The sequence below is a fragment of the Bufo gargarizans genome, chromosome 1 (assembly GCF_014858855.1).
Source record: "Bufo gargarizans isolate SCDJY-AF-19 chromosome 1, ASM1485885v1, whole genome shotgun sequence".
Classification (NCBI taxonomy): Eukaryota; Metazoa; Chordata; class Amphibia; order Anura; family Bufonidae; genus Bufo; species Bufo gargarizans.
Window position 1 is genome coordinate 484,176,132 of NC_058080.1, and position 25,540 is coordinate 484,201,671.

The 25,540-nt window shown below is 42.6% G+C and overlaps 1 protein-coding gene across 4 annotated transcripts in view; it reads left to right on the forward strand.

Moving 5' to 3' along the window:
* Positions 1-25,540, forward strand: part of TLE1 (TLE family member 1, transcriptional corepressor) — a 58,740-nt gene that overhangs the window by 16,517 nt on the left and 16,683 nt on the right. The window contains exons 5-13 of one of the 4 annotated variants that reach the window (XM_044273798.1): positions 9,135-9,197; positions 10,202-10,306; positions 17,568-17,772; positions 18,416-18,432; positions 20,597-20,713; positions 22,639-22,692; positions 22,808-22,960; positions 24,478-24,622; positions 25,320-25,513. In XM_044273798.1, the coding sequence (XP_044129733.1) occupies positions 9,135-9,197; positions 10,202-10,306; positions 17,568-17,772; positions 18,416-18,432; positions 20,597-20,713; positions 22,639-22,692; positions 22,808-22,960; positions 24,478-24,622; positions 25,320-25,513 (1,053 nt within the window). The remainder of the gene's footprint in view (positions 1-9,134; positions 9,198-10,201; positions 10,307-17,567; positions 17,773-18,415; positions 18,433-20,596; positions 20,714-22,638; positions 22,693-22,807; positions 22,961-24,477; positions 24,623-25,319; positions 25,514-25,540) is intronic. The other 3 variants (XM_044273805.1, XM_044273810.1, XM_044273812.1) reach the window with 3 other exon arrangements.

Consider the following 25,540-nt stretch of genomic DNA (forward strand, 5'->3'; position numbering starts at 1 on the left):
TTGGTCACCTTTTTATCTGCATAAGGCCTCATGCACATTACCTTGTCCATTTTGTGGTCCACAAAAAAAATGGATGCTGCTTTTTGTTGCAGACCCATTAAATGGGTCCACGGTCCGCACTTTGTGGGCAAGTATAGGACATGTTCTATTCTCTGTGGAACGGACACATGGATGCGAAAGGCATACAGAAGCATCCATTCAGCAGAAGATGGCACATGTCCTATACTACTTCTCAAAGTGCGGACCCATTGAAGTCAGTGGGTCTGCAGCAAAATGCGGCATGCGCACAGACCAGATCTGCAGGTTGCAAAACTGACATGGTGGTTTGCAGAGGTCGCACAAAATTTTTCCAGAGGAGTAAAAATACTATCCGACCATTTCTGAGGAGTATTTTTACCCGAGGAGTACGAAATTTGCAGTAATTTAAATATATCTTTCTACACTTGCTCACTTATGCGTTGGAGGCTGCTTTTGGAGCCTCTGTTGCAGAGTCGGTCTAAAGACCAGACAATAAAGCCTTATATGCAGCACTTTTTTGGTCTGGTAGGCAGACTCATGAATGGAAACTGAACGGACTCCTACATGTTTTTTGCTGGATGGAAAAACATTGTACACTACACTTTCCCATCCTGCAGAATCCTCAAACTATGGAAATCCATGGTGATGGATGTCAGTGTGGCATCTGTTGTGTATGTTGATCGTATGACAAACCCAGCCTTATGTGCCCGATCCAGCAGTTCCGTTATTTTTATTGTTCTGCTCCAGTTGATGAACAGAAATAAATAGGGCCTCAGAGGTGGGGATTTATGCAGGGGACCTTTACTGGTCTAAATAACATCAAGCTATTATAGCAAAGTTATAAAGTCCAGTCCAATATAGCGGATCTTCCCTATACTTTACCACTTGGCTTAATAGTTTGTCGGCATTCACTACATACTGCACCACATACATGCATGTGATGTATACATATGTGTGATGATCACACACACTGCACTACATGCATCACACAATCGTTGCGTTACACACTGCGGTCACCTTGTTCTGCGTCCATCTTCATGTCCGGGCCCAGTCTTTAGCTCCGCCGCCGCCATGGTCCTTGTGCTGCGTTCCTGGCACTCCATATTCAAACATCCCCTGGGAGCCAGCCCCTCCTCCTTCCAGCGCTTGCCGGCTTCCCCTTATTCAGGTCCTGTATCGCCCCTGCGCCCGCCCAAACTTAAATGGCAAATCTCCTTACTGTCTGTAGCTTTGCTACTTGGTTACATGGGCACAGGCAGCATCGCTGCACTGGCTGTGCCGTTCACAGCGTGCTATACGCTGATGACAGGCAGGGAAAATTCTAAGGCGTATTGGTACGCCTTAGACTTTTTTTCAGGGAGTAAAATGGTCTGAACAGGCATCTCTGACCCTTGTACTGGCGTTATTGCGATCTCTGTTGGTGGGTGTGTGAAGCCTAAGGGCTCTTTCACACGAGCGGATGCTGTGCGGGTAATCTGCTGCGTGTAAAAGAGCTAAGCCCCGTTCTGGACAGCAGAGACACGAAGCATTAACATGATAAAGAAAACTCTTTGCATCTCTGACCTTTTTTCTACAAAATCATGGTGACCACTTTCTCACTGATTTTTGTAGTAAAAAGATCACTGGGAGGCACAGAGCATTGTTATGTTAATGCTCCGTGTCTCTGTTGTCCGGAACAGGGCTTGGCTCTTTCACGCAGCAGATTACCCGCACTGCATCCGCTTGTGTGAAAGAGCCCTAAGGGGGTTTTAATATGGTGCCATTCTTTGTAAGTCCTAGTCGGTACTAGTTTGTTGAGACTGTCCAACAGTGAGGTATTTGATTGCCAGCCACTTACTCATGGTCGTGCTCTGGTATTTGCTTGCTCTGGCTATTCACTTAAGTAGTCATGCTATGTCATCTGTTGCTAATTGCAGCCTGTAGTATTTTTATGTCATGACTGATGTCTATGAGCCAAAGGTTCACTTTGTGACAACGTGACACCTGCTTTATTGCTGACACATTCATATGCTCAGTTAGTGAAAGTATCTTGAGTAATGCCAAATTGGCTTTTTTTTTTTTTTTTTTTTTTTTTTCTCCCTCGCCCCTCTCAAAGTTTGTTCTCTGTATCGTGAACGTGGTGTGATCTCTCAGACTTGTCAGCCACTCAAGGGTTATCATGTTTCAAACTAAGGTTTAAAAGTTCTGACATGCTAAAGATGTACAAGAGCAGAACTCTTGAGATCTTGACAAGGGTCTTCTGCTGCCAATTGGCTTTATGTCAGCAGCAGTTACAGCTGCTAGTGAGCTGGACATTATTTGCTTTGCTGGAAGGTACGTTGTGGAGAACACTGGAACAAGTGGTCTGTGACTGTCCCTGACTACATAGTTTTGCTCCCATATTGTTTCATTTATAGAAGTATGGAAAGGCAGCAGAAAAAAAATTAATCAGTATTGTCCCAATATGTGTTACTGTCACTGTTGGCTTACAGTCAATACCGCCTGCAAGCTTGTGTGGCAATACCAAGCATAGCCCATAGTAGAGTGGTGTGGTTTCTAAGAAAAAAATTATCATTTTATGTGGGCTATGTAAACTATCTGTTCATCAGAAGGAAGAAAATGGTCTTCCTAGTACTATGTGATGGAGGGAGCTAGGCTGTAACTTAAAGGGGATGTTGGCCTTTAGGACTTTCTAAACTGATGGCAGCAGCAGGTTTTACATTTTGGGGGGAAAATAAATTGTGGACAGAGGTCTTTCTCAGCCTTATAAACTGTTACTATGTTGCTATAATCATCTGCTCCCTAACACTGTTATGGCTCCCTGGCTCTTTCGGCAGTCTTCCAGTCCTCGTCCTGTAAACATCCAGCTGGATGGTGTCATATGCACCGCTGCAGCTAATGACTGGTCTTGTAGAGGACATGTCCTCAAGGGGCACATGACCCAGCATTGAAGCGCTGCTTTGAGACAAGTCTCCTCTGAGGCCAGCATTGGCTGCAGCAGTGCATGTCATCACCCAGAAGTTTACTAGATGGGGAGCTGGTAAGTTTGATTTTTAACAGGGACAACACGCTGCTGCCACCAAAGTCCTGAAGTTTAACACTTTAACAAGCCAGAGTGAAAATATTAGGGTCCATTCACACGTCCGCAAAAGGGTCCGCACCCATCCTTTATCTATGGGACCGGACGTGAAGCGGAGAGCACACTATGTGCTCTCCACTTCCGCATTTGCGGAGCGCGGCCCCAAACTTCCGGGTTTCGGGCCCCGAACTTCTGGTCCGCAGCTCCGCAAAAGATGGAACATGTCCTAGTCTTGTCCGCAGCTGTGGACAAGAATAGGCATTTCTATAGCTGGTGCCGGGCGTGTTGTGGATCCGCAATTTGCAGGTCTGCAACACTCCACGGACGTGTTAATGGACCCTAAGGGCTCTTTCACACTTGCGTTCTTTTCTTCCGACATAGAGTTCCGTCGTCGGGGCTCTATGCCGGAAGAATCCTGATCAGGATTATCCCAATGCATTCTGAATGGAGAGAAATTCGTTCAGGATGCATCACGATGTCTTCAGTTCAGGACCGGAACGTTTTTTTGGCCGGAGAAAATACAGCAGCATGCTGCGCTTTTTGCTCAGGCCAAAAATCCTGAACACTTGCCTCAAGGCCGGATCCGGAATTTATGCCCATTGAAAGGCATTGATCCGGATTCGGCCTTAAGCTAAACGTCGTCTCGGTGCATTGCCGGATCCGACGTTTAGCTTTTTCTGAATGGTTACCATGGCTGCCGGGACGCTGAAGTCCTGGCAGCCATGGTAAAGTGTAGTGGGGAGCAGTATACTTACCGTCCGTGTGGCTCCCGGGGCGCTCCAGAGTGACGTCAGGGCGCCCCACGCGCATGGATGACGTGATCGCATGGCTGCCATAGTAACACTGAACGCATTTTGAAGACGGATCCGTCTTCAAATGCTTTCAGTTCACTTGCGTTTTTCCGGATCCGGCGTGTAATTCCGGCACATGGAGTACACGCCGGATCCGGACAACGGAAGTGTGAAAGAGGCCTTGGTCAAGCCAGAACCCCAGCTTAAAAGGGTTTTTCAGAACTTTAATGCTGATGAACTATCTTCTGGATAGGTCTTTTAGTATCTGATCGGTTGGAGTCAGGCACCCAGGACCCCTGCTGATCAGCTGTTTGAGAAGGCACCGTTCCCTATGTGAGCGCTGCGGTCTTCTCTGGCCTTTCCAAACACAATGCTGTACATTATGTAGCGGCTGTGCTAGGTATTGCAGCTCAGCCCTATTCACTTCTATGGGGCTGAGCTGCTCCTAGGCCACATGACTAATGAACCCGTCGCCTAGCGAAAGCTGAGAGAAGGCTGTGGCGCTACTGTGAGTGCCAGTGCCTTCTCAAACAGCTGATCTGTGGGGGTTCTGGGTGTCAGATCCCACTGATCATATACTGCACAGGTCATTAGTATTAGTGTCTCGGAAAACCCCTTTAACCCTTGACAGGACAGAGCATGGTATTGGCTGGATGAGATGCTTTTGAATAAGAAGAGTTTTGGGAGACTGGAGGAGACCCTTTCAAGGGGTCATGTATTGATTTAAAAAAATAAATAAATAAATCAGTACATGACAGTCTCTTTCTAACTAAGCTAGAACCAGCCCTGTACCTCACATGGATCCAGAGATCTCCCCATTCATTGCTCTGCTAGATTTATATCAAGCTGACAGCTTAGGGGATGTGTCCTTTCAGCAGCAGCTCAGTTGAAGATTTGACCTGAGCACGTGCAACCACCTCAGTGAAGTGGAGAAGAAATAAGGAAAAGAACAAACAGCAGGTGGTGCTATACAGATATATTTAGCTCAGTGGCTATACTACATTTTTAATTACATGCAAATACAAAAGAATTCAGATATAGGTGCTGGGTTGAAAAATGTAGAACATTTTTCATAGCGCTCGGAGACCCAGTCTTATTGGCAATGTTCCATGGCAGAAAATATGTAGTTTAGCTGTCTTCCAAAATGGCAAAAATAGTCTTGCTAATTGGACGACTTCAAAAGGAGCCATAATGTGGCTTTATTGGTGGTCTTGAGATGGCCGAGTTCTCATGTCTGTTTGATTTTGGGGGAGATGCATGCCTACGTTGGTGACAAAACCATGCTACTGTTGGAGGACCTGCAAATACTGAGAAGTTTGTATGCAAGTCCAGGCGTTCAGCATTGTCTAGCTGTGAGAGCTGCGCTATTCTGGTACATAAATGAACGAAACTGAGGTATGTAGGAAGGGCGTGCGTTGATAACCGTTCTTAATCCCAAATGCTCTTTGAGAAGCAACCTCTGCAGTTTGTCATATCCCAGTTAATATGGCAGTAAGGAGGAGATGAATGTGTCTACTTCCCTAAGCCCTTTCCTCGGGAGACCTGTAAATTTGATTGGCTGCTACAATTCCAGCAGAATCATTCGATTTGAGAGCAATAGAGAGATAAGATATCCAATTACCCAAATGATTTGCGGGGTTAGCCACCGTTGTCATGGAGACTTGAGTTGGAACAAATTAAATTTTAAGCAATAAAATAATTTTAAAGCTCATTTGGGATCAGAGAAATTTGGCAGTGGCGTATACCTGAATTGATTCTTAGCTTGACATGCTTTTTGACATTGATATACTGTAGGGACCACGGCTTCCAGATCCATATGACTTCACTTTTAATGGATCATTTCTTACTAATTCACATATGTCGTCGACTTTTCAGCAAGCTTGTTCTAATGCTGATGGAAGTTTGTTTAAAATCTTGACCAAAAAAAATACAAATTTGTGAGGAATGTTTAAATTGCAGCAATTTTGATATTGATGCTCTGCCTTTTAAGAACCGGGGGAGGAGTGGCAGTGCTGTGTTTGTGTGGTTTCTTCTTAACCAATCAATTAATGGATTCCTGGTTTACATAATGAGCGCCAAGCATTTAAGAAGAGTGGCGTGGATTTAAAAAAAGAATGCTCAGCACAGAGAGCATCCCCCCCCCCCCCCCCCCCCTTTCCATATGTCTGCTGTTAGACAGATGGAGATGAAAATTGCTCTGAGGTCAATAAGCCATTTGCAGCGTTCTCACTGGCTTCGATTTTTCTCTCATCCGCCACACAGATTATCTCAAATGATTCAGTAATGACAAAAAGTGCAACATTGACCTTTATTCCTTTGTGGTTTACAATGTTGCATAGTATAAATGGCAGGAAGTCCATTTTTATGTCTAGGAGGACTTTTGAGCTATTGACCCAGGCCTTTTAACCCCATGTCGGTAACCAAACTACTAAATGTAGGTAGTGCCAATGGTGATTGTTATGTATTTTATGTTTTGCCTGATCCTTCTCTTTATACTTAAAAAGGTACCATAATGCATGGTTTGTTAAAAGGTTATCCCGCTAAAATGATTTATTGCCTATCCAAAGGTCTAAGCAGTGGGACTCTCAGCAATCCATGTGGCCAGGCGATATACTTTTCGTTGGATAACCTTTTTTAGTTTATTCTTTTGACATGAGCTTTAGGTGATGTCTTCAAGACATTGGCTGCTATCCGGGAGCCATGCCAATAATGAACTGGGGGGGGGGGGGGTGGGCTGTAGATGGCTTTATCCTATGGCATTGTAAGACATTAATCTTCAGACATTACAATGTTTGTGGCTATCTCCTGGGGCACAAAGGTTCAGGCATGTTGGAGGAGAGCTGGTTGGCCCCTCTGACATATTGGGGCAAAATGATTTAAGATTTTTATGCCATAAAAAGGAAAGCTTGATGGGCTCCATTTTTGAGGTATAATTTTTTTTGCCTTTTTACAGTTCTTGACGCTTTTGGACTCGCACTTTGGTTACCGCAATCGTTCTTCCCTGAAATTTTCAAATCAAATACTGTAAAACACTCTGGGGGAAGAGGTGGGGGATGGGGGATTTATCATGAGGAGGTTTTGAAGCCCGTTTTACAAGTCCACATTGCATAACTTGGACCAAATTTACCACTACCAATTTTCTAAAGTGGAGAGAGCAACATTGGCCAAACTTTGCAACTTTTTTACGTAAAATCAGTGCCAACAATGGGAACCATGATATGCCCATGTGCATAGTTCTTGGGTGGGGAGAAAGTATTTTTAGAGGTCTAATGACTAGACTGAATAAATGCTCTCTATGGCCGTATGATTGTACTTTTTTTTTTTTGTGTTAAATATATCTCCTAAGTGTCAAACTGAAAACCTTCTCACTAGCTACGCAACGGGCCAGTCTCTAAGGCTTTGTTTGCGAAGAGTTGCTGCCAGAGACTCGCTACCTCAGTCTCCAGACTGCTGTAGTTTCTTCCTACTACTTTCAGCGATCCTTTTTTAGCTCTTGAATGGAGGGCACTGCTACAAGCTTGTCATTTGCAAATAAACCCTGGTCATCGTTCAGGTAGCGGGGACCAATGGGTGAAGTTGCGTTGCTGCGCACTTGAGCAAGCTATTAAAAATGAACACACTCGAGAGTCGGCATTAGGAACATAAACAATTAAGGGCTCTTGAGATGTTCTGAGAGCTGCCATACAGATACAAGAGCCTTTTCCTGACATTGTAGGCTGTGGTTCTTGGTGCCAGAGAACTTGGACAATTATTACTAATCTGTGTGCCAGAGCTGCTTGAAGCATGAAGGATTTGGTTTATTCCTGTTTATCTTGATTTACAGTGCAGGGCTGAATATACACGTTACAGATTTGTACTCTGGCTGCAAAATCCCTCAGAATGCAGCAGAGATACATAATTGCCGATATCCTGGAAACATTGCACTTGAGGATATTTGTTGCTTTTCTGTACCAGACTGCATTTAGTCTCCTATGCACATGCTGGCTCGTTTTAATATGCTTTCTACCCCCTCCACATGTTCTACTATTAGCAAGACAATTTGATTCAAGTTCCCCTAACAGTTAGAAGATGGGTCGAGTGTTGCCGGAATTTGTCAGCAGGAAATAACCTATTGTTCAAATAACGTTTTTATATTGAGCTTATTTTGATAGAATTTTTAGTTTTCCATGTCACTATGTTCAAAAAAACTAAAATCTAAATGCATTGTGTTTTCGCACCAGTCACTAGGTCTAAAATATATCAAGACTTCATGTTTACATGTTGCACAGATCGTTTTTGAGTAGCGATCTCATTATCACAGGCAGGATTACAATGACAGATTACACCTATATAGAGATAAGACAGGATCTACCATTCACAATAGGTGATGTCGTAGCTTATCTTCTCCCCTGACCTCTGCACAGGTCACCGACCATGCTTAGAAGTCAATTAGTCCCCTGCAGTCTATTGTGCTTATGATCCACGTAGCTGTTCTCAACGAACAGGAAGTCTTAACCTATTTTTAGTGTGAAAACTGCATGGTTTTATATATTTTTTTATTTTATTTTTTTGTTTCAATCTAAATAGTAACGTGGAAAAAAAAAAAATGTAAGCAAAAGGGCATTTTCTGTGGCACATTCCCTTTAACACACTGTACCATGGATGATGGGCTAGTGTATGTATGAGGGGCCACCAAAGTTGCAGTCTGCAGAATTTAAGGTCATACAGCATCCAATCACTTGGAGGTGGAAAAGTTACAAGTGATCTGACTTGAGGCGTGCATTCACACAACCGTAGATCCACCAAAACACTGACACCAGCCTTGCGCATTCTGCAATGCGATGTAGACCCATTGATTTAATGGGTCCTTGGTCTGAAGTTGAGGTTAACTGCAGGACGTGTCCTATCTTTTGCCGTGTTTCGCACGGATGCGGAAGCACCAGGAGACCCATGCCACAGAAAGTTAGGACATGTTCTATACTTCACCGCAACATGCAGCCCATGGGCTCATTAAAGTCAATGGGTCTGCACCGTGACGCGGTATGCACATAGCTGGTATCGGTGTTTTGATGATCTACGTTTTACCCGCCGGAAAACACGGCCATGTGAATGCACTCTTAGTCTCAAACTGAAATGTGGTTAATCCTTAGCAAACCATTATAGAAGTTAACCATTCTTAAACATACTTGACTTGCTGTTGCTTGATATGTAGCCATATGGGTTTTTTGTTTTCTGTTTACTAGCGTGCTTATATTTCTCCCCCTCCTTTTTTTTTTTCTCCATTGCAGACAGAAATTGCCAAGAGACTGAATACGATTTGTGCACAAGTCATCCCATTTCTTTCTCAGGAAGTAAGTAAAATGCTGGCTGCTAAAGTGCAATTATGCTACTTCTGTTTGCAAATTAGTTAGCTTTACAATGTTAATTTTATTGCGTTGCATAAGTGCGAAGAACATCTGTTCCAGTTATGGTGTGTGGAGCCCCCTGCTTCTTTACATAACAGATTGCAGGGCAGACTATGGGAATGGAGAATTCAGGGGCTTCATATATCATAGGCTACCCAATTCTAATTACTGTGCAAAAGCAAACCGAAATAGGACAAACCAAGAAGCCAGATGTGATTCTGAATGGCATGGATGTTTATAAACACTATGGGGCAGGCTTATTAAGACAAGCCTTGTGTGCACTAGTCCTAATTTGTCCTGTGCCGACGTGAGGTGCACGCCTTGATTGTTCCATATTTTTTCACCACCCATGCATCAGAAACTGAAAACTTCTTCTCCAGCCAGGAGGTGTAATGTGGTGGTATTCTGGTGTATGCGTTGGCTCACAAGGTCCTGCCCACGTCCCGAGCCCTCCCACTTGAGCCTCGCCCACCTCTTGCAGCAGACCCCAAAAATAACAGTGCGATGAACTGGAAACTGAGAACTCGGTCCTCCTGTTTAGTGCTTGTACCAGGCTACTGCAACTCGGCTTCCGTTTACTTGAAGTGAATAAAAGGGGTATTCTAAGGGGCTTTTTTCTTTAATTCACAACTGGTTCTTAAGTTGCCTAGTGGCCCCGAGCTCCTCAAATGATATGCTCTTGGCGCTTCCTGGATCATGTGCCTTACAGTACGCATGTGACCCTCGCCTTGTTACAACCCACGTGATCGTGTCACGGACACATTCATGCCTGCCCTCTGCACTCCATAACCATAGCGCATGAGTGAGAATTGATCTCTTGCTCTGCTGACGTCTCCCACAGATTGGCACTGTATGACCACAACCTGTGAGATGAACCTTAGGTAGGTTACCACTCTGAAGTTAATGCTTTGGTTAATTTAATATTAATTAATTAATATTTTCCTGTGCAGCATCAACAACAGGTGGCTCAAGCTGTAGAGCGTGCCAAACAAGTGACCATGGCAGAGCTGAATGCCATCATCGGGGTACGTGGCCTTCCTGGTCTACCTCCTACAGTGTGTATAACCAGCTTTCTTTACTTGTTTAATGTATCATATAATGTAAATGTATGATATTATTATGTTTGCATGATTGCTGCCAGAATTACTGGGAAAGACTAGTGCCGTGACATGTCAAGATATTAGTATCTTAAAAAAAAAATATCCCAAGAACATTTTTCCATATAGACATGCACTGTTCAGGCTATTCCAGACTGGTGGTACCTGTATGTTCTGGTTTCCTGCCATGAACTTCAACACAAGCTCACATTGGGTGCCTACCTCTTAAAGGGATCTGTCATCACCGACCTGCTATCAAACTGTTTGCATAGACGCACAGCTGTGGGTCACTGGATTACAACACAGTTTTTCTTTTGTTGATCTGGGGCTCTGTTCTTAATATGCAGGTTAAGGCTTCAGTGCTCTTGTTGCACCCAAGCTCCCCTCCCTCACTGGTTTTCCACTGTTTGGCCCTGCCATTCAAAGCAGCTAAGCAGGGGCTGGCCACAGAAAGGAGTAGAGCTTTGCTGTAACAAGGGTGTCACCATTGCTCTTGTTGCCCCCAAGGCCAAATTTGCATATTAAGAAAAAGGTACCGTAACTTGGGAATGGAGCCTAGGATTTCAGGGTCAGCTTCATAGACATTTGAGTGTTCTGTTTTTTGTTATATTCAATCATGTGAGCTTTTACCTGAAACGTGCACTACTAATGGGGTCATTTATTAAACTGGTGTGAAGTAGAACTGGCTTAGTTGCCCATAGCAACCAATCAGATTCCACCTTTCGTTTTCCAAAGGAGCTCTGAAAAATGAAAGGAGAAATTTGATTGGTTGCTATGGGCTACTAAGCCAGTTCTACTTTACACCAGTTTAATAAATTACCCCCATAAATGTTATAATTCGATCTAATATTCAAATGTATGCTTGAAATGGATTTACTTATAGCTGAATAACCTTGGATTAAATAGCAAGACCTGACTATTGTGGGCTTGAGTTAGAACTGGTCTTCACTGGGGACTAGATGATCGCTGTCACCCAAGAATTGAGGAAATAAACGCTGAGTGAGCTATCCAGTGATGTCTTTGGGCGACCCCTTATGTATAGGTGACACCGTGCAGGGTGTTAACCCTCCCCTTTTCAGTGGCATGGTGCAAATTGTTCTGGGATCCCCGAGGGGCTGCTTCATCAATGTCCATTTCTGAAATATGGCTCTGGATTGAGCAGCTTGTCTGAGCCTATATATTTAATTGCTTGACATGATGGTGCCTTGCAGATTCTAGTGTGTGTGTTTTTTTTTATTTTTTTATTTTTTTTTCCCTTCCCCCTCCCAGTCTCTCTCCCTTGGTTTTTAATCTGTTTATTGCCTAATGCCGCCTCCGTGTGACTGTCAATCACCAGTTATTTGTTCCGCATTAATGAATTCGCTGAACCATGCATTCCTCCCTCTGTGTGAATTCAATTATTCCCGCCACATAGGCTAGAGCGTTTCTGGCCTCCCAACGCAGGCGAATCAAGGAGCTGTCTTTTCTGATTTTATTCATGTGAGCGGCTTGAGCCGATTCAGATTACTCATTTATCAATTTATGTTAATTGCTTGTGAGAAGATGCCCTGCTGGTCTTTATGGTTCCCTCAGACACTTTGTAATGATAATTAGACATGCTGCTGTATGGATTAACAGTGCCATAGTCCAGTGACGTCTGCAGACAATGGGACCAGTTAATCCATCTGTGCTTAAAATTACATCCCAACTGGAGACTGAGGGGGAAAAAAACCCTCATAAAAAACGCGGGAGGATTAGTGCTGATAAAAGAATGAGTCTCAGCTTGAAAACTCTCCTTTCATCAGTTTCTCAATTGCAGATCTGCAGTTGCTTTGCCTGTGGTAAGCCATTGGCAGTCAATTAGGTGAAATAAACTGGGAGGGTGACCTTCATTTCCTTTTAATAGCTTTTTCCTCCCTGAAATGGGGAGCTTCAGTGGATTTTCAGCTTACGTTTTATTCAAGCCGCTTTATTACACTTGACAGCTTAGCCTTGCATAAACATTCCCTCCCCTAACCTTCTTCCCTGCGCCCCCCTCCCCCCCCCCTAAACGGCGCTCTTCATTAACATCGCCCACTCCCCCAAATGGTGAGCTTATTTTACATTTGAGCAGCTATTGAACAAATTAATCAATATCCGTAATCCAATCTGCGCAGGACGATCGGTTTCATTTCTTTTTCATGAGCATTAGTATATTAGTGCCTTGATCTGCCGCCATTACAGCGGGCATCTCTTTAATCTTTGCCCTCAAGTATGATTTGTCCATTTGCATATGTTAAGAGATCGTCTCTCGGGCGATCGATAACTATAGGGCCGTGCAAGAAGTCTCGCTCTCCCGCATATGCTTCACTTGCCTAAATGGAGCCTTTGTGCATCCTGCAGAATCGCAGGAGCATAAAATTGGGTTGACAATTCGCTGGACCTTTGCCCCCTTTCATTGAAAATGCAGTGTGTCAACCTGTATCCCTGGAGGGGAGGGGATGCGAGGAGCCCCTGTCTGTTGCTAGAAGCGGCAGCTGCATTGGAAGTATGCACTGGCCGGTCTGATAGCAGCTGTCAGTATTGTTGAGCAGGCAGACTTGGTAGACAGAACAATAGAGGGGGGGCATGCTCCCGAGGAGCTGCCGCTTTCACACCAGAAAAAAAGAAATAGTAATTTAACGGTTTAGACACCTATTAGGAGTGTGAAAGATCATGTGTTTTTTCTCATGCAAATAAGCCAGACATAATTCTCCTATCACGTTTAGCGCAGCCTCCCGGCAGCAGTTAATTTTGTGATGGTGGTGGGCTAAATATGTCTGAAAAGCAGTCTTAACTTTTTTTTTTTTTCTCCCAAATATGTCATGTACATAGATAAATGGTGATACAGTATGCTAGGGCTTTCACAGTTGAGCCAATGGCTTCCCTTCTGCTCAGTTATAGGAGCAGAAAAACAGAGATGGTGAAAGTGCTGCATCAGACACCACTGACTATGAGGTCTGTTGGGTTTCGGTTTGGGAGCATATGCAGGACTTTTTTTCCCCAATGTCTGACACTGACCAGAAACTCTAAAGCAGCCTAAGGCCTCTTTCCCCGTTTACTTTCTGTTTTTTGCGTTCCGTATGCGGACCATATATGGAACCATTCATTTCAATGGATCTGCAAAAAAAGGGAGGTACCCCGTATGCCTTCCGTTTTTCCGTTCAAAGATGGAACATGTCTTATTGTCTGCATAATGGGCAAGGATAGTGCGATTCTGTCAGGGGCCAGCTGTTCCGTAAAAAACGGAATGCACACGGACGTCATCCGTATCTTTTTTTTTTTTTTTTGCTGATCCGTTTTTTGAAAATACTGGAAAAGCCATACGGCTGTGTGCCAGAGGCCTAAGCCTCTTTCACACGAGCATGGTGGATTGGCCCCGGATGCTTTCAGTTGTGCGTTCAGTCAAACTCACACCATTTTGCAAGCAAGTTGTCCGTTTTTTTTTTTTTTTCCCATGTGAGTGCAATTCGTTTTGATGCGTTTTTCACGCACGTGATAAAAAAAAGCAAAGATTTACAAACCCATTGCATCCGCACTTTCTGAAATGAATGGGTCAGGATTCAGTGCGGCTGCTATGTTCACGAAACTCACTTGTGTGAAAGCGGCCTAAGGGCTCATGCACACAAACATATATATTTTTCCTATGTCGTCCTGTGTTTTTTTTTTTTTTTTTTTTTTTTTCTTTCTTCCTATATGCAGAAACATCCAATGACTTAATTTGCATTCCATTTCTATATGTCTGGTATGGCTGTTCCGCAAAATAGATGGAACATGTCCTATTGCTGTCCGTTTTGTGGTCAAGGATAGGCATTGTTACAATTTATCCCAAAAAAGATGCAATACGGATGTCATCATATATTTTTTTTTTTTTTTTTTTTTTTTTTTTTGTGGACCGCAAAATATATACAAGTGCATGAGCCCTAAGGCTACGTTCATGTCTCTGTTCCGGCGCAGAACAACCTGCCGGAGCTCAAAGGTTCCTCTACTTCACCGATGGACCCCCGTTGATTGCAGTGAGGTCTGGACAAAAAAACTTTGCTTGCATCCAGCAGTTGCGCTGGATCTCCTAAACGGAGATATAAACGTCGCCTATCCTGGCCTTTCTGTACTGAAAGTATTCTGAATGTTTTCTGTTTCACAAATTCCTTTATGTATTTTTCTTTTATTGATCTTGTTTACTGCAGCTCTTTAATGGCCTGGCCTCTTGGCTGGCAGTATGCATAGCAATAGGGTGGAATAGGGTTGCTGGCACAGGACCTTCCACAGGCGGTGATCATTTCTTACATAATGTTTTATGATGGAGCATTCTGTCCAGTCTGCTTGCCTGCACTGAGCCAGCGTCGGCGGATTGAGTTGTCTGTCTCCTCACAGGCTCGCTTTGCATGAGGCGATTGGCTCAAGGATTAGCAAGATGCTGGTTTATTTCGCTCCTTGGCTGTGGTTGCCAGCTACATCTAGGATTGTAGTGTGTGTGAAGCTTAAGAGGATGAGGTTAACCTCTTGAGGGCTTATTTGTGTGAATATCTTGTTAATCCTTGGAAAGCCTATAAATAACTAGGTTGCCTATATTGTCCTATATGAGGCAAGGAATATTATATGGCAGGTGTAGGGACACTCCCCCCCCCCCCCCCCTCTAAGTGTTAGTCTGGGCTTTTTCCTTAGATTGCCTTTTTTGAAGGCCTTTTGTTAATATTGATGGATTGAAAATGTTGTCATCTGTGAAATTAATCCTGGCCGGCTTTTATCTTCTCTCCAGTTTGTAATCTGTTGGCTTTAGTTTCCAATCCCTAGATTTAGTATCAACTATCCACTGCAGACGGGTTCCATAGTGCTGTGTGGTGATCTGTTCCCTGCACCTACTATCTGATGATTAGGTGTTCCAGACATTTGGTGTCAATACTCTTGGAGCTGTACGCCTCCTTCTGCTTGCCACTATAGTTGAAAATTACTTTTTTTTTTTTTTATATGTTTGGCTTGTTGGACTTTGTAGATTATGTTGAGTTTAGTGCTGATTAATGTGTACTAGTCATGCCCCACGTTATCCTGCTACTTTAGCAAATGACTGGTTTAAAAGCTTTTTTCTATACACATTGGTGGTTTTTTTTTTTTTTTTTTTTTTTTTTTTTTTTTACACTTATTAGGAGTTTCCACTCATCCTGTTCTGGTTGAGTGCATAATAATCCATACAGTTATTTTCAATGTTTATTCTTTTAAGGGGGGTTTTAAGAGTTTACTAAAAACATTGGCTGCTTTCTTCTAGAATCAGTGCCCCTCTTGTCTGTAGGCTGTCTGGTATGTGCTCAGGCCCATTCACTTAGAGGACCTTTTTATCAGTTTTGACATGGGCTAATTATGGTATTATGGTATTACCTTGTAGGGCGGCCCCCACTGATGCCATGTGTTTTTTTTTTTTTTTTTTTTTTTTTTTTTTTTCTCCCCCCCCCTCCCCGGCCCCCCGATGACTTGGCCCGCTGTTATAATGAACATTAAACACTCAACGGGGAGGAGACGGTCTTCTGCTGTGGGCGTCTCCTTCTCCCTGGCTGTGAGCGTGATCCAATCAGCGGACCGCTCAGAGCCAGCGAGAAGGACCTGCCACCACAAAATGCAATCCTATTGTAGAGCAGTTGAAGCTGAGCAGATTGATATATAGTTTTGTGGGAAAAGAGTCAGTAAAACTTGTAATTTACACATGTATAGTTTTTCTACTTCCTGTGAACAGCAATCGGTACAGGGAGGAGGTGCTATCTGTTATTGATGACATGGACTCTATCTCTGTATGCACACAGTCACTGATAACTCCTCCCTCCTGCACCGATAGCTGTTCACAGGAAGTGGAAAAGCAATAACATGGTGACTTCAGATTGCATTTTGTGGTGACGGATCCTCTTCAAATGGGATTTTGTTGCAAATCCTGATGCATCCCAAAGACAAGAGTTGAGCGGTTTCTGGAAATAAGCAGCCATGTTTCTTCTATCAAATCTCCATTCCCATCTCGGCTGTGGGACAGATAACCTGTACAGAATATTGAATAAGTTCTGCCTTGCTTCTTAAAGGGAACCTGTCATGTTATACAAGGTGTTTGAGCTGCAGCCAGAATGTTAGAGCAGGAGGAGCTGAGCAGATAATTTTTTTGTGGGATAAGATTCAGTAAAACTTATTTTTATTCATTTCTGTGTTTTGAAGTCAGAGCTGTCCCTATCAGTGACTGACAGGCTGCCCTCTCTCTGTGTATACAGAGATAGCTGTCAGTCACTGACTGAAGACAAGGAGATGGTCCTATCAGTGACTGACAGCCTTCCCTCTATGACTGTGTATACAGAGATAGCTGTCAGTCACTGACTGAAGACAAGGAGATGGTCCTATCAGTGACTGACAGCCTTCCCTCTATGACTGTGTATACAGAGATAGCTGTCAGTCACTGACTGAAGACAAGGAGACGGTCCTATCAGTGATGACAGGCTGCCCTCTATGACTGTGTATACAGAGATAGCTGTCAGTCACTGACTGAAGACAAGGAGACGGTCCTATCAGTGACTGACAGGCTGCCCTCTATGACTGTGTATACAGAGATAGCTGTCAGTCACTGACTGAAGACAAGGAGATGGTCCTATCAGTGACTGACAGCCTTCCCTCTATGACTGTGTATACAGAGATAGCTGTCAGTCACTGACTGAAGACAAGGAGACGGTCCTATCAGTGACTGACAGCCTTCCCTCTATGACTGTGTATACAGAGATAGCTGTCAGTCACTGACTGAAGACAAGGAGATGGTCCTATCAGTGACTGACAGCCTTCCCTCTATGACTATGTATACAGAGATAGCTGTCAGTCACTGACTGAAGACAAGGAGACGGTCCTATCAGTGATCGACAGGCTGCCCTCTATGACTGTGTATACAGAGATAGCTGTCAGTCACTGATAGGACCGCTGCATTGACTTCAAAGTCCAGAATGAGCAGGAAAATGAATGAATTACAAGTTATTTTGAATATTTCCCCATAAAACTATATATGGTACCAATCTGCTCTACTCCTCCTGCTCTATACCTTGCTGCTGGTAACTTGCATTGCATTTTTATGGTGACAGGTTTATTTTAAGGCTTGTATATTATAGACAACAGAAACTGAATAGATTTTTGTCCTTTCCACCTAACTTGTATGTCTTTTCTTTTTCCCTTCTGCTTGGGAAACCCTGTTTGTACATGAAATCTCCAACAGCAGCAACAGTTACAAGCTCAACATTTGTCACATAGTCATGGACCACCAGTGCCTCTAACTCCACATCCGTCAGGACTCCAGCCTCCTGGTATGCCACCTCTAGGAAGCAGTGCAGGCCTCCTTGCCCTCTCTAATGCACTTGGTGGGCAATCTCACCTTGCCATAAAGGATGACAAGAAGCATCACGAATCAGACCACCATAGAGGTGAGAGGCATGGCAAGCAGATGTAGGGGATAAATGTGTATTTAAGACTTTACTTTTTTATTTTTATTTTTTCCTTTACAACAATTTGTATTTCTATTTTTTATTTTTTTTCTTCCCATTTATGTTTTGTAAGATAATTATCAAAATGAAGATTATACTGAGCACTCTGGTCATACTTTGTCGTAATTGTCTATAGCTATACCAACCTAGCTTAATATGCCATAGCACTCAAGGGTAAAGAGCCATGTGGCTTGGACTGGAAGGTGCATGTACAGACTGTAGTAATCACATAGATCTTTGAACAGTTTGTATAATCAATCTGATAATAGAACTTTTAAAATCTGCAAATGTGTGTTTCAAATTTTTTGCTTTAGCTTTTTTGTCTAGCACAAGTAATATCAAACTAAACTGCAGCAGAAGCTACACCATGTAGCCTGCAGTGTAACAGGCACGTTTGCACTTTTAATTCTTGTTTGATTCTGTAAAATGTAAATGTGTTTCTTATGGATGGAAAATAAAATGTGCTTTGAAAACTTTTATGACTTCTAATTTGTCTTTATTTTTTATTTTTTTATTTTCTTTTGCGCTTTTGCTTCTTTACCCTAATGGACATATCCGCATTTCTGTGTTTCCTCCTGAGCAGAGAGAGAGCCAGGAACAGTAAGTAATGTGCTTCATGCTTGGGCAGTCCTCAAAGGGGTTTGCATATCACTGGGTGGCTGTTTTTAAACTGGGTATCGGCATTAAAATGGTTTTATTGGTCATGTACAAACCGATACAATCCATGCATGTTGTTGGAGGGACTGATTGCCTGGGAAAGTAGAGAACTAAGGCTAGGTTCAAAGGCCATAATGGGACTAGATTTAATCATCCTTACAGAGGACTCCTCTTGAATCTGTAAAAATGAGATCCCTGTATGGTGATCTGTGTTCAATAGAATTGCAAAAACGTTTACTAAAGGTCTTTCTTGTTGCTCCAATTTCAGCCCATAATTTCACCAACATAAGTTTGTGCACTTGCAAAATGATTCCAGAAAAAATTAATTTTATATAATATAAAATTAATTTTATGCTGTACAAGTTTTGTTTTCACACAGAAAACACAGTTCTGGTAAATTGCCTTACATGTGCTACATTCCAAGGTTAAAACTGTTACCATAAAATTATCAATTTGAGTTTGGGTTAAAGATGGGTGAGAAAGCAAAAACAATGAGACAAGAAATGCACACTTAATTTATTAGGCTTTGCAAGCAGTCTTTTTAGCAGCTGACACTTTCATTACTCTTTCATGTCCCACCGTCAGAAGTTGGTCTCCTTTTCACTTGGAGAATCTTTTGTCTTCCATGTTTCAGTCTACTGAAGTCTGAAAACTAGATGGATAAGCTCATTTACCTGTTTTATGATGGTTGGCATCCAACCTAAAAGTGCTGTAGACCTTTCCTTTTTATCTGCTCTTGTAAATGACCTGGCCTCCCTTGGATAATTATTGCCTGGATTCTTCTGTTAGGCCACTTTATGCCCCTTAACGTCTGCTCTTCAGTGAAGACCACTGTTTACATGCAGAGATCGCTAATGCCTTTGCTCAGCCCCATACAGAATCATTGTTTGCAGGCAGCAATGTGCCTTTAGACTGCACAATCTGCCTCCAAATGATTTTGGCGACCACATGACACATGGTTCCAAGGGAGATGGCTCACATCCATCCGTTAGGTGTATGCAGTGAAAATGTACCTCTAAGATCAATGTGTAGAGACCTCAAAACATTTATACCACAATTTGATGTCTCAGGCGTGAAGGATTTGTAAGGGCGTACCTTCAGAGATACAATTCTTCAATTAGGGTAGTGATCTAGTGACCATTGTCATATGCATGTATATATTTTTTTTTTGATTATTTTATTTAGGTTTAGTTTCAAGCAGTAGCTTTTAAGTTTGACAGCTACAAATTGAGTGGTCGTAAAATGAGATTGCCCTTGTATTAGTAGCCTACTTGAGCTGTTTAATCAACTATTACATAGATGCTGATAGCTAATCGGGAACTGAGTACTGTCCTTGTTTGACTCGCCTTAAAAAGCTTTGTCGCTGTCCACTATTGGTGAAGTCCTCATTGGTCTGCTATAAAATCAATGGTAGCCATTTTAGAAGAGTTCTCTGCCCTTGGACAGATTTGATTTAAGAGGAACCTGTCACCTGGATTTTGTGTATAGAGCAATTGTGTAAAAAAGAACAAAAAACAATACATGTGCAAATTTACCTGAGATGAATCACGGACAGGACTCATCAGACTCATCTCACGTACAGGACTCATCTCGGGTTAATTTGCATGTGTATCATATCGTATATTTGTTTTATACAGTAAAAGCACACGGCTATGGGGACTGGGTATTGCTAGCGGCTATCTAGCAATGCAGGTCCTCAGCTCTATACACAAAATCCCAGTGACTGGTTCCCTTTAATGTTGACTTTTTTGCTGCTTGGATGAAACACCCAGCCAGTCTCATTGTAGGTTTTTTAATTTAGGTTCGTAGGTGAACGTTGGAGACTTTGGGAACATGATGATTGCAATACCTGCACAGTAATTCCACTAGTTAATTTGCCCCTTATCGTGAATGAGGCATGCAGCCACTGCAGTTAAATTTGCAACTTGTCTGGAAAAGCACAGCTTACCATTGCCTTAAGTTTAGGAAGCAGTAATGTTTCCTTGAAACCATCTACTATGACTATATGGAGATTCCGTGGGTGTTTTTTAGATTTTTATGGCATTTTCTATCAGTCTAACCACTGACAAGTCACTTTGAAAACATTTTTTTTATTTATTTTTTTCAGAGTAATTCTTTGTTGGTTTCTGACAGCCTGCGAGGAACAGATAAAAGGAGAAATGGACCAGATTATTCAAATGACCTAAAAAAGAGGAAAGTGGATGATAAAGATTCAAGCCACTATGTAAGTTAATGACCCTTTCCTACTAGTTATATTTCTGGAAGAAAGTTGAAAGTCAAGTATTAGATAGCCGTCAGTCGAACATTTGTTCAGTAGTCAGCTAGTCCTTGCCAACTCTCCATACATGTCTAGCTAAGTTTTCCATAGGGTGGGTGGAGTCGGCTGGTGACAGCTTACCTTCTAAGAACAGGAGGAGGATTTGGATATATGGAAATTGCAATCTGGGAATAGTCAGGAGAGATGGGTTAGATGGTCAGCTAGTCCTGATATAGGTGGTTTCACCTGGCATAATCTAATGTGTATGATCACCTTTAGATGGGCTTCTGAGCTCATTTCAATTGTGACATGGGAATTCTGTTTATTAAAGGGGTTCTCTGGGATTTACCTTTTTGATGACCTATCCTCGTCAGTGTGAGATTGATGGGGTCCCAACTCCCGGAACCTTCGCCGATCAGCTGTACAAAGAGGCTACAGGGCTCCGTGAGCGCTTTGGCCTCTTCCTAGGCCATTTTATGTCACGTTCATTAGTCACATAAGCTGCTAGGCCATCCAAGTGAATGGGGCAGAGCTACAATATCAAGGACAACCACTATACAATGTACCAAGCTGTTGGGTAAGGTGCAAGGAGACCATAGCGCTTATGGGAGCGCTGCAGCCTCAAACAGCTGCTTGTTGGAAGTGCTGGGAGTCGGATCTCGCTAATTTCATCTTAATGAGCTTTCCTGTGGAGAACCCTTTTTCTTTTTTTTATATATATAATTTCCACAGGTGGTAAGAAGATAGGAAAAATAAATAAGAACCCTTTAAATTATAATTTAGTATTTGTGTTTTCAGTTGAAAAAAGTATTTAATGTCAAGTGTCCAAAACAGTGGTTCACCACCTAAGTTTATTTTATTTTACTCACTTATATAGCGCTGACAGTCTGCTGCACTGTACAGACATTTATCATTGTGCGCCCCATTGGGGACAGCAAGCAAAGTTCCACATCAGTATGTCTTTGGTCGGTGTGGAAGGAAACCCACATAGACACAGGGAGAACATACAGCTTCATGCAGATGTGGTCCTTGGTTGGATTTGAACCTAGGCCCTCAGCCCTGCGAGGCACCAGTGTTGACCACTGAGCCAGTAAAATAGTTAATGGAACAAAAAGTGGCAGAGAAAGCTATTGTATAAATCAGTGTTGTACTAATGTACAATATACAATTATTTAACATAATTTTAATTTTATGTATAAATAATACTTGAGATATAGTGGACGACAACACCTCCTCTTTCCTTAAGCTACCACTTTATGCAAATGTCCTATTTTATTTTAACATAATAGGAAATACTTTTCTACCCCCAAAAGTGATCTGAACCTGACTGCATGATGGCCCATGAAAGTGAAGCTTGCTCATGCATATTACTTCTGCTTTATAATTTTTCCTCTTGGAAGAGCTGTGAAAGCCATTGGTTACTCTTCATTTCAGAGGTTTGCTAAAGCTACAAAAGGAAATCTAAATACTTGGCAGCACACTTGGGAGATGTTCTCTAGCCCTCTGATAACCCAGTCTCTCAAAGCAGAGTTATTTCCTGTTTGTCTTTCAAAAAGCCAGACACCGTTAACAGTCTTGGTTTTCCGGTTTGAAAGGCAAGCATTTCCAGTAGGCTCAGAGTTTAGCACAGATGACAAAACGTGCAGGAACAAGGGTCACATTTTTGGGACCTTTTTTGAAGTGATCTGGATATTCACTATTGTGTAATGCATAATCATTTTTTTTTTTTTTTTTTTTTTTTTTTTTTTTTTTTTTTTTTATTAAATCTGCGACTGAGGTCCGAACTGAGCCTCTAATACAAATGTGAACAAGGTCTAAAGCAGAAATGTAGAGTATATGAAGTGTGATGCAAGATTCGATAGAGAAATACTACAAATTATTTTATTTTACAGGATAGTGATGGGGACAAGAGTGATGATAATTTAGTTGTCGATGTTTCCAATGAGGTGAGTCTTGATTTTAATAAAGAAAAGGCATTTGTTGCAAATACTTGACTTATTAGGTTTTAATTCTACACTCGTACTCTACCACAACATGTAAAGCTGTTTTTCACGTCTGTAGGACCCATCGTCTCCGAGAGCAAGTCCAGCTCATTCCCCCAGAGAAAATGGTATTGATAAAAGCAGATTAATGAAGAAAGATGCCTCAAGCAGTCCAGCGTCTACTGCATCATCAGGAAGTTCGACGTCCTTAAAATCTAAAGAAATTAGCATGGTGGGTAAATCTAGAAAAATACTAAACTGATGCTGGCGCCCATTACCGTCCATCTTCACCTGCAATAGAGGTGTTGGTTAGGTGTTACCAACTGTTCTGTAACACAGGTGACAAGCTGGTCTCCATAATACCCAGGAGGTCCAACATGAGGCTGGCCTGTGACCTCCCAATATTCATTGACCCTAAACGTCATCACACCTGGCCCTGTCAAAGTAGAGAGGGTTTGAAAGTTGCAGAGACCAGAGCCTCTAGGTGTAAAAGCAACACCCCCCAGTGCTCCTGGAGGCTCATGTGCATATATATATTAAAACATCACCTTTCTTGACAATGCGGACACATATGAACATGGGACCAACACAGATGCCTTCAGTTGCCAAGAGCACATGTAACCAGTCACCCATTTTCATACATACAAAACTCCTTTAAGGAGTCTGAAGAACTCCATAAAAGGAGTTGCTCCATCTCAGACATTGATGGCATATCTCTAGAATATGGCATCAGTATCATGTGAGTATCTTGTCTCTGGGACCTCATCTTCACTTTTTCAGAGAGATCACCCCAGGCATGCGTGGGTGGCATACTTTTCATTCACTGCTATTGGCGTTCACAACATAAACAAAGAGCATTTATTTTTTTTTTTTTTTTACTGAAGTCCCATAGCGATGAATGGAGTGCGCACCGTGCAAGTGCAGCCGTAGCGGTGACTGCCAGAGACAGCAGAGCCAGTGCGTTGCTGTTTTTCACAACTCACAGTGGCGAGTAGAGGGTGGCATGGTTTTGTCATGTGTTCTTTCACTTCTGAGATTGGAATAGCCCTTTAATAAATAGGCACAGTAGCACCTTGATGTGTGCTCTGCCAGTGTATTTATTTTTTTTTTATAGATTTTTGCCGAAGCTGAGAACACTCCCAGTAGATCCATTGAAAATATGGTTATGTATTTTTAGGGTGTTGTGGTGTATTGTTTTCGTGGGGAATGATGGTGGTCAAATCCTGTATGAATGTTTATTAATGCATTTTATATGCCGTCTCGTGAGCTGACTGCATAGCAGTGGAAAAATACACCACACAGGACATGGCGTTTGGCTGTGATTCCTGCTTTAAGTGATGGCAAATTCAGGAGGCCTTCATTTTCCACAATTTTAGAAGGCCAATTGTAAGTGTATTGGGTGTACAGCGATTTTGTGCCAAATAGTCCTTAATTTGTCAAGCTTTATGAAAAGACCACGTTGAGGAAATTATATGCAGGCTTAGAAATTAGTTTTAAACAATCTCCTCTGTGTGGCTAGAGAAAAAAAAGTGTAACGCTGTCTACAGATCTGAGTTTTCATTTTGGCAGTAGAACTAAAGGTCATCGTTTCTTTCTCACAAGTTAATGCTGTCAACATTGTGTGGATTTATGAAAATTGGCTGAAGGAGCTGGTAGTAGATGCCCAGTATCCCAGCTGCTGTTGTGATAAATTGTGTAATATGGCCTGGATTAAAAATAATACTCATTTAATTTGTTTAATGATACTAGCATGAAAAAGCCAGCACGCCTGTCCTGAAGTCGAGCACGCCAACTCCTCGTAGTGATGTACCGACTCCCGGCACAAGTGCTACGTCAGGTCTTCGCCCGGGACTTGGCAAGCCCCCCTCCATGGACCCTCTGATTAACCAAGCTGGTAAGAATTCCCTTTTTCTTCTCTGCTGTTTACTTTGCATATGTTTCGTACATAATACCTTATGAATCTTAAATGTGTTTTTCTCCCCCGGTCCTCCCATCAAAGAGGGCTGATGGATAGCAGATGTTTGCACTCCATTTTCAGCAGCTGCACCACTTTCAGGCAGACTGTTTACACTTGGCTTTATTTTAATTCCAAATACTCCAATTTTCGGAAAGGCAGGCAGGAGATATCCATCTACTTATTCTCAATGTAATGCCGGTCTCAAACCCATAATTCCCAGTTCCAGTTGGTTAATATTTGCTATATGCATACAGCGAGCGATCGCAGCAATGTTTACTTTCACAGGCAAGTCCTTTCATGTAAATCCTTGAAGAAATCTATTTTCCTTTGTGAAGCGACTATTAAAATTCAGGAGCTTGGCCTAGAATAAGATTAATTCCAGATCTCTCAGCCTTTATCTTTCAGTCTTGGCAGAGGCAACTATATTGTAAATAAAGCTCCGGCTCTGTACAAGAGGGGGTGAAATTCCATTATCGTAAAGCCAAAAAGTGCTGCCTCAATAGGAGTCCTTTCCTTTACCCCCCCCCCCCCCCCCCCCTTACTCCATATTGGAGGTGTATGTACACTTGTCCTCGTGTATGCTACAGTTTGCAGTGTGTATTATGACCTGTAGTAAGCACTTCTTTCCTTCCAGCTGCTGCAGGTTTAAGGACACCACTAGCAGTCCCAGGCCCCTATGCTACTCCGTTTGGGATGGTACCTCATGCTGGAATGAACGGCGAACTTACCAGTCCAGGAGCTGCGTATGCAAGCTTGCACAATATGTCTCCACAGATGAGCGCTGCTGCGGCCGCAGCTGCTGTTGTGGCCTATGGCAGATCACCAATGGTGAGTGCAGCATTTTATTGCATCTTC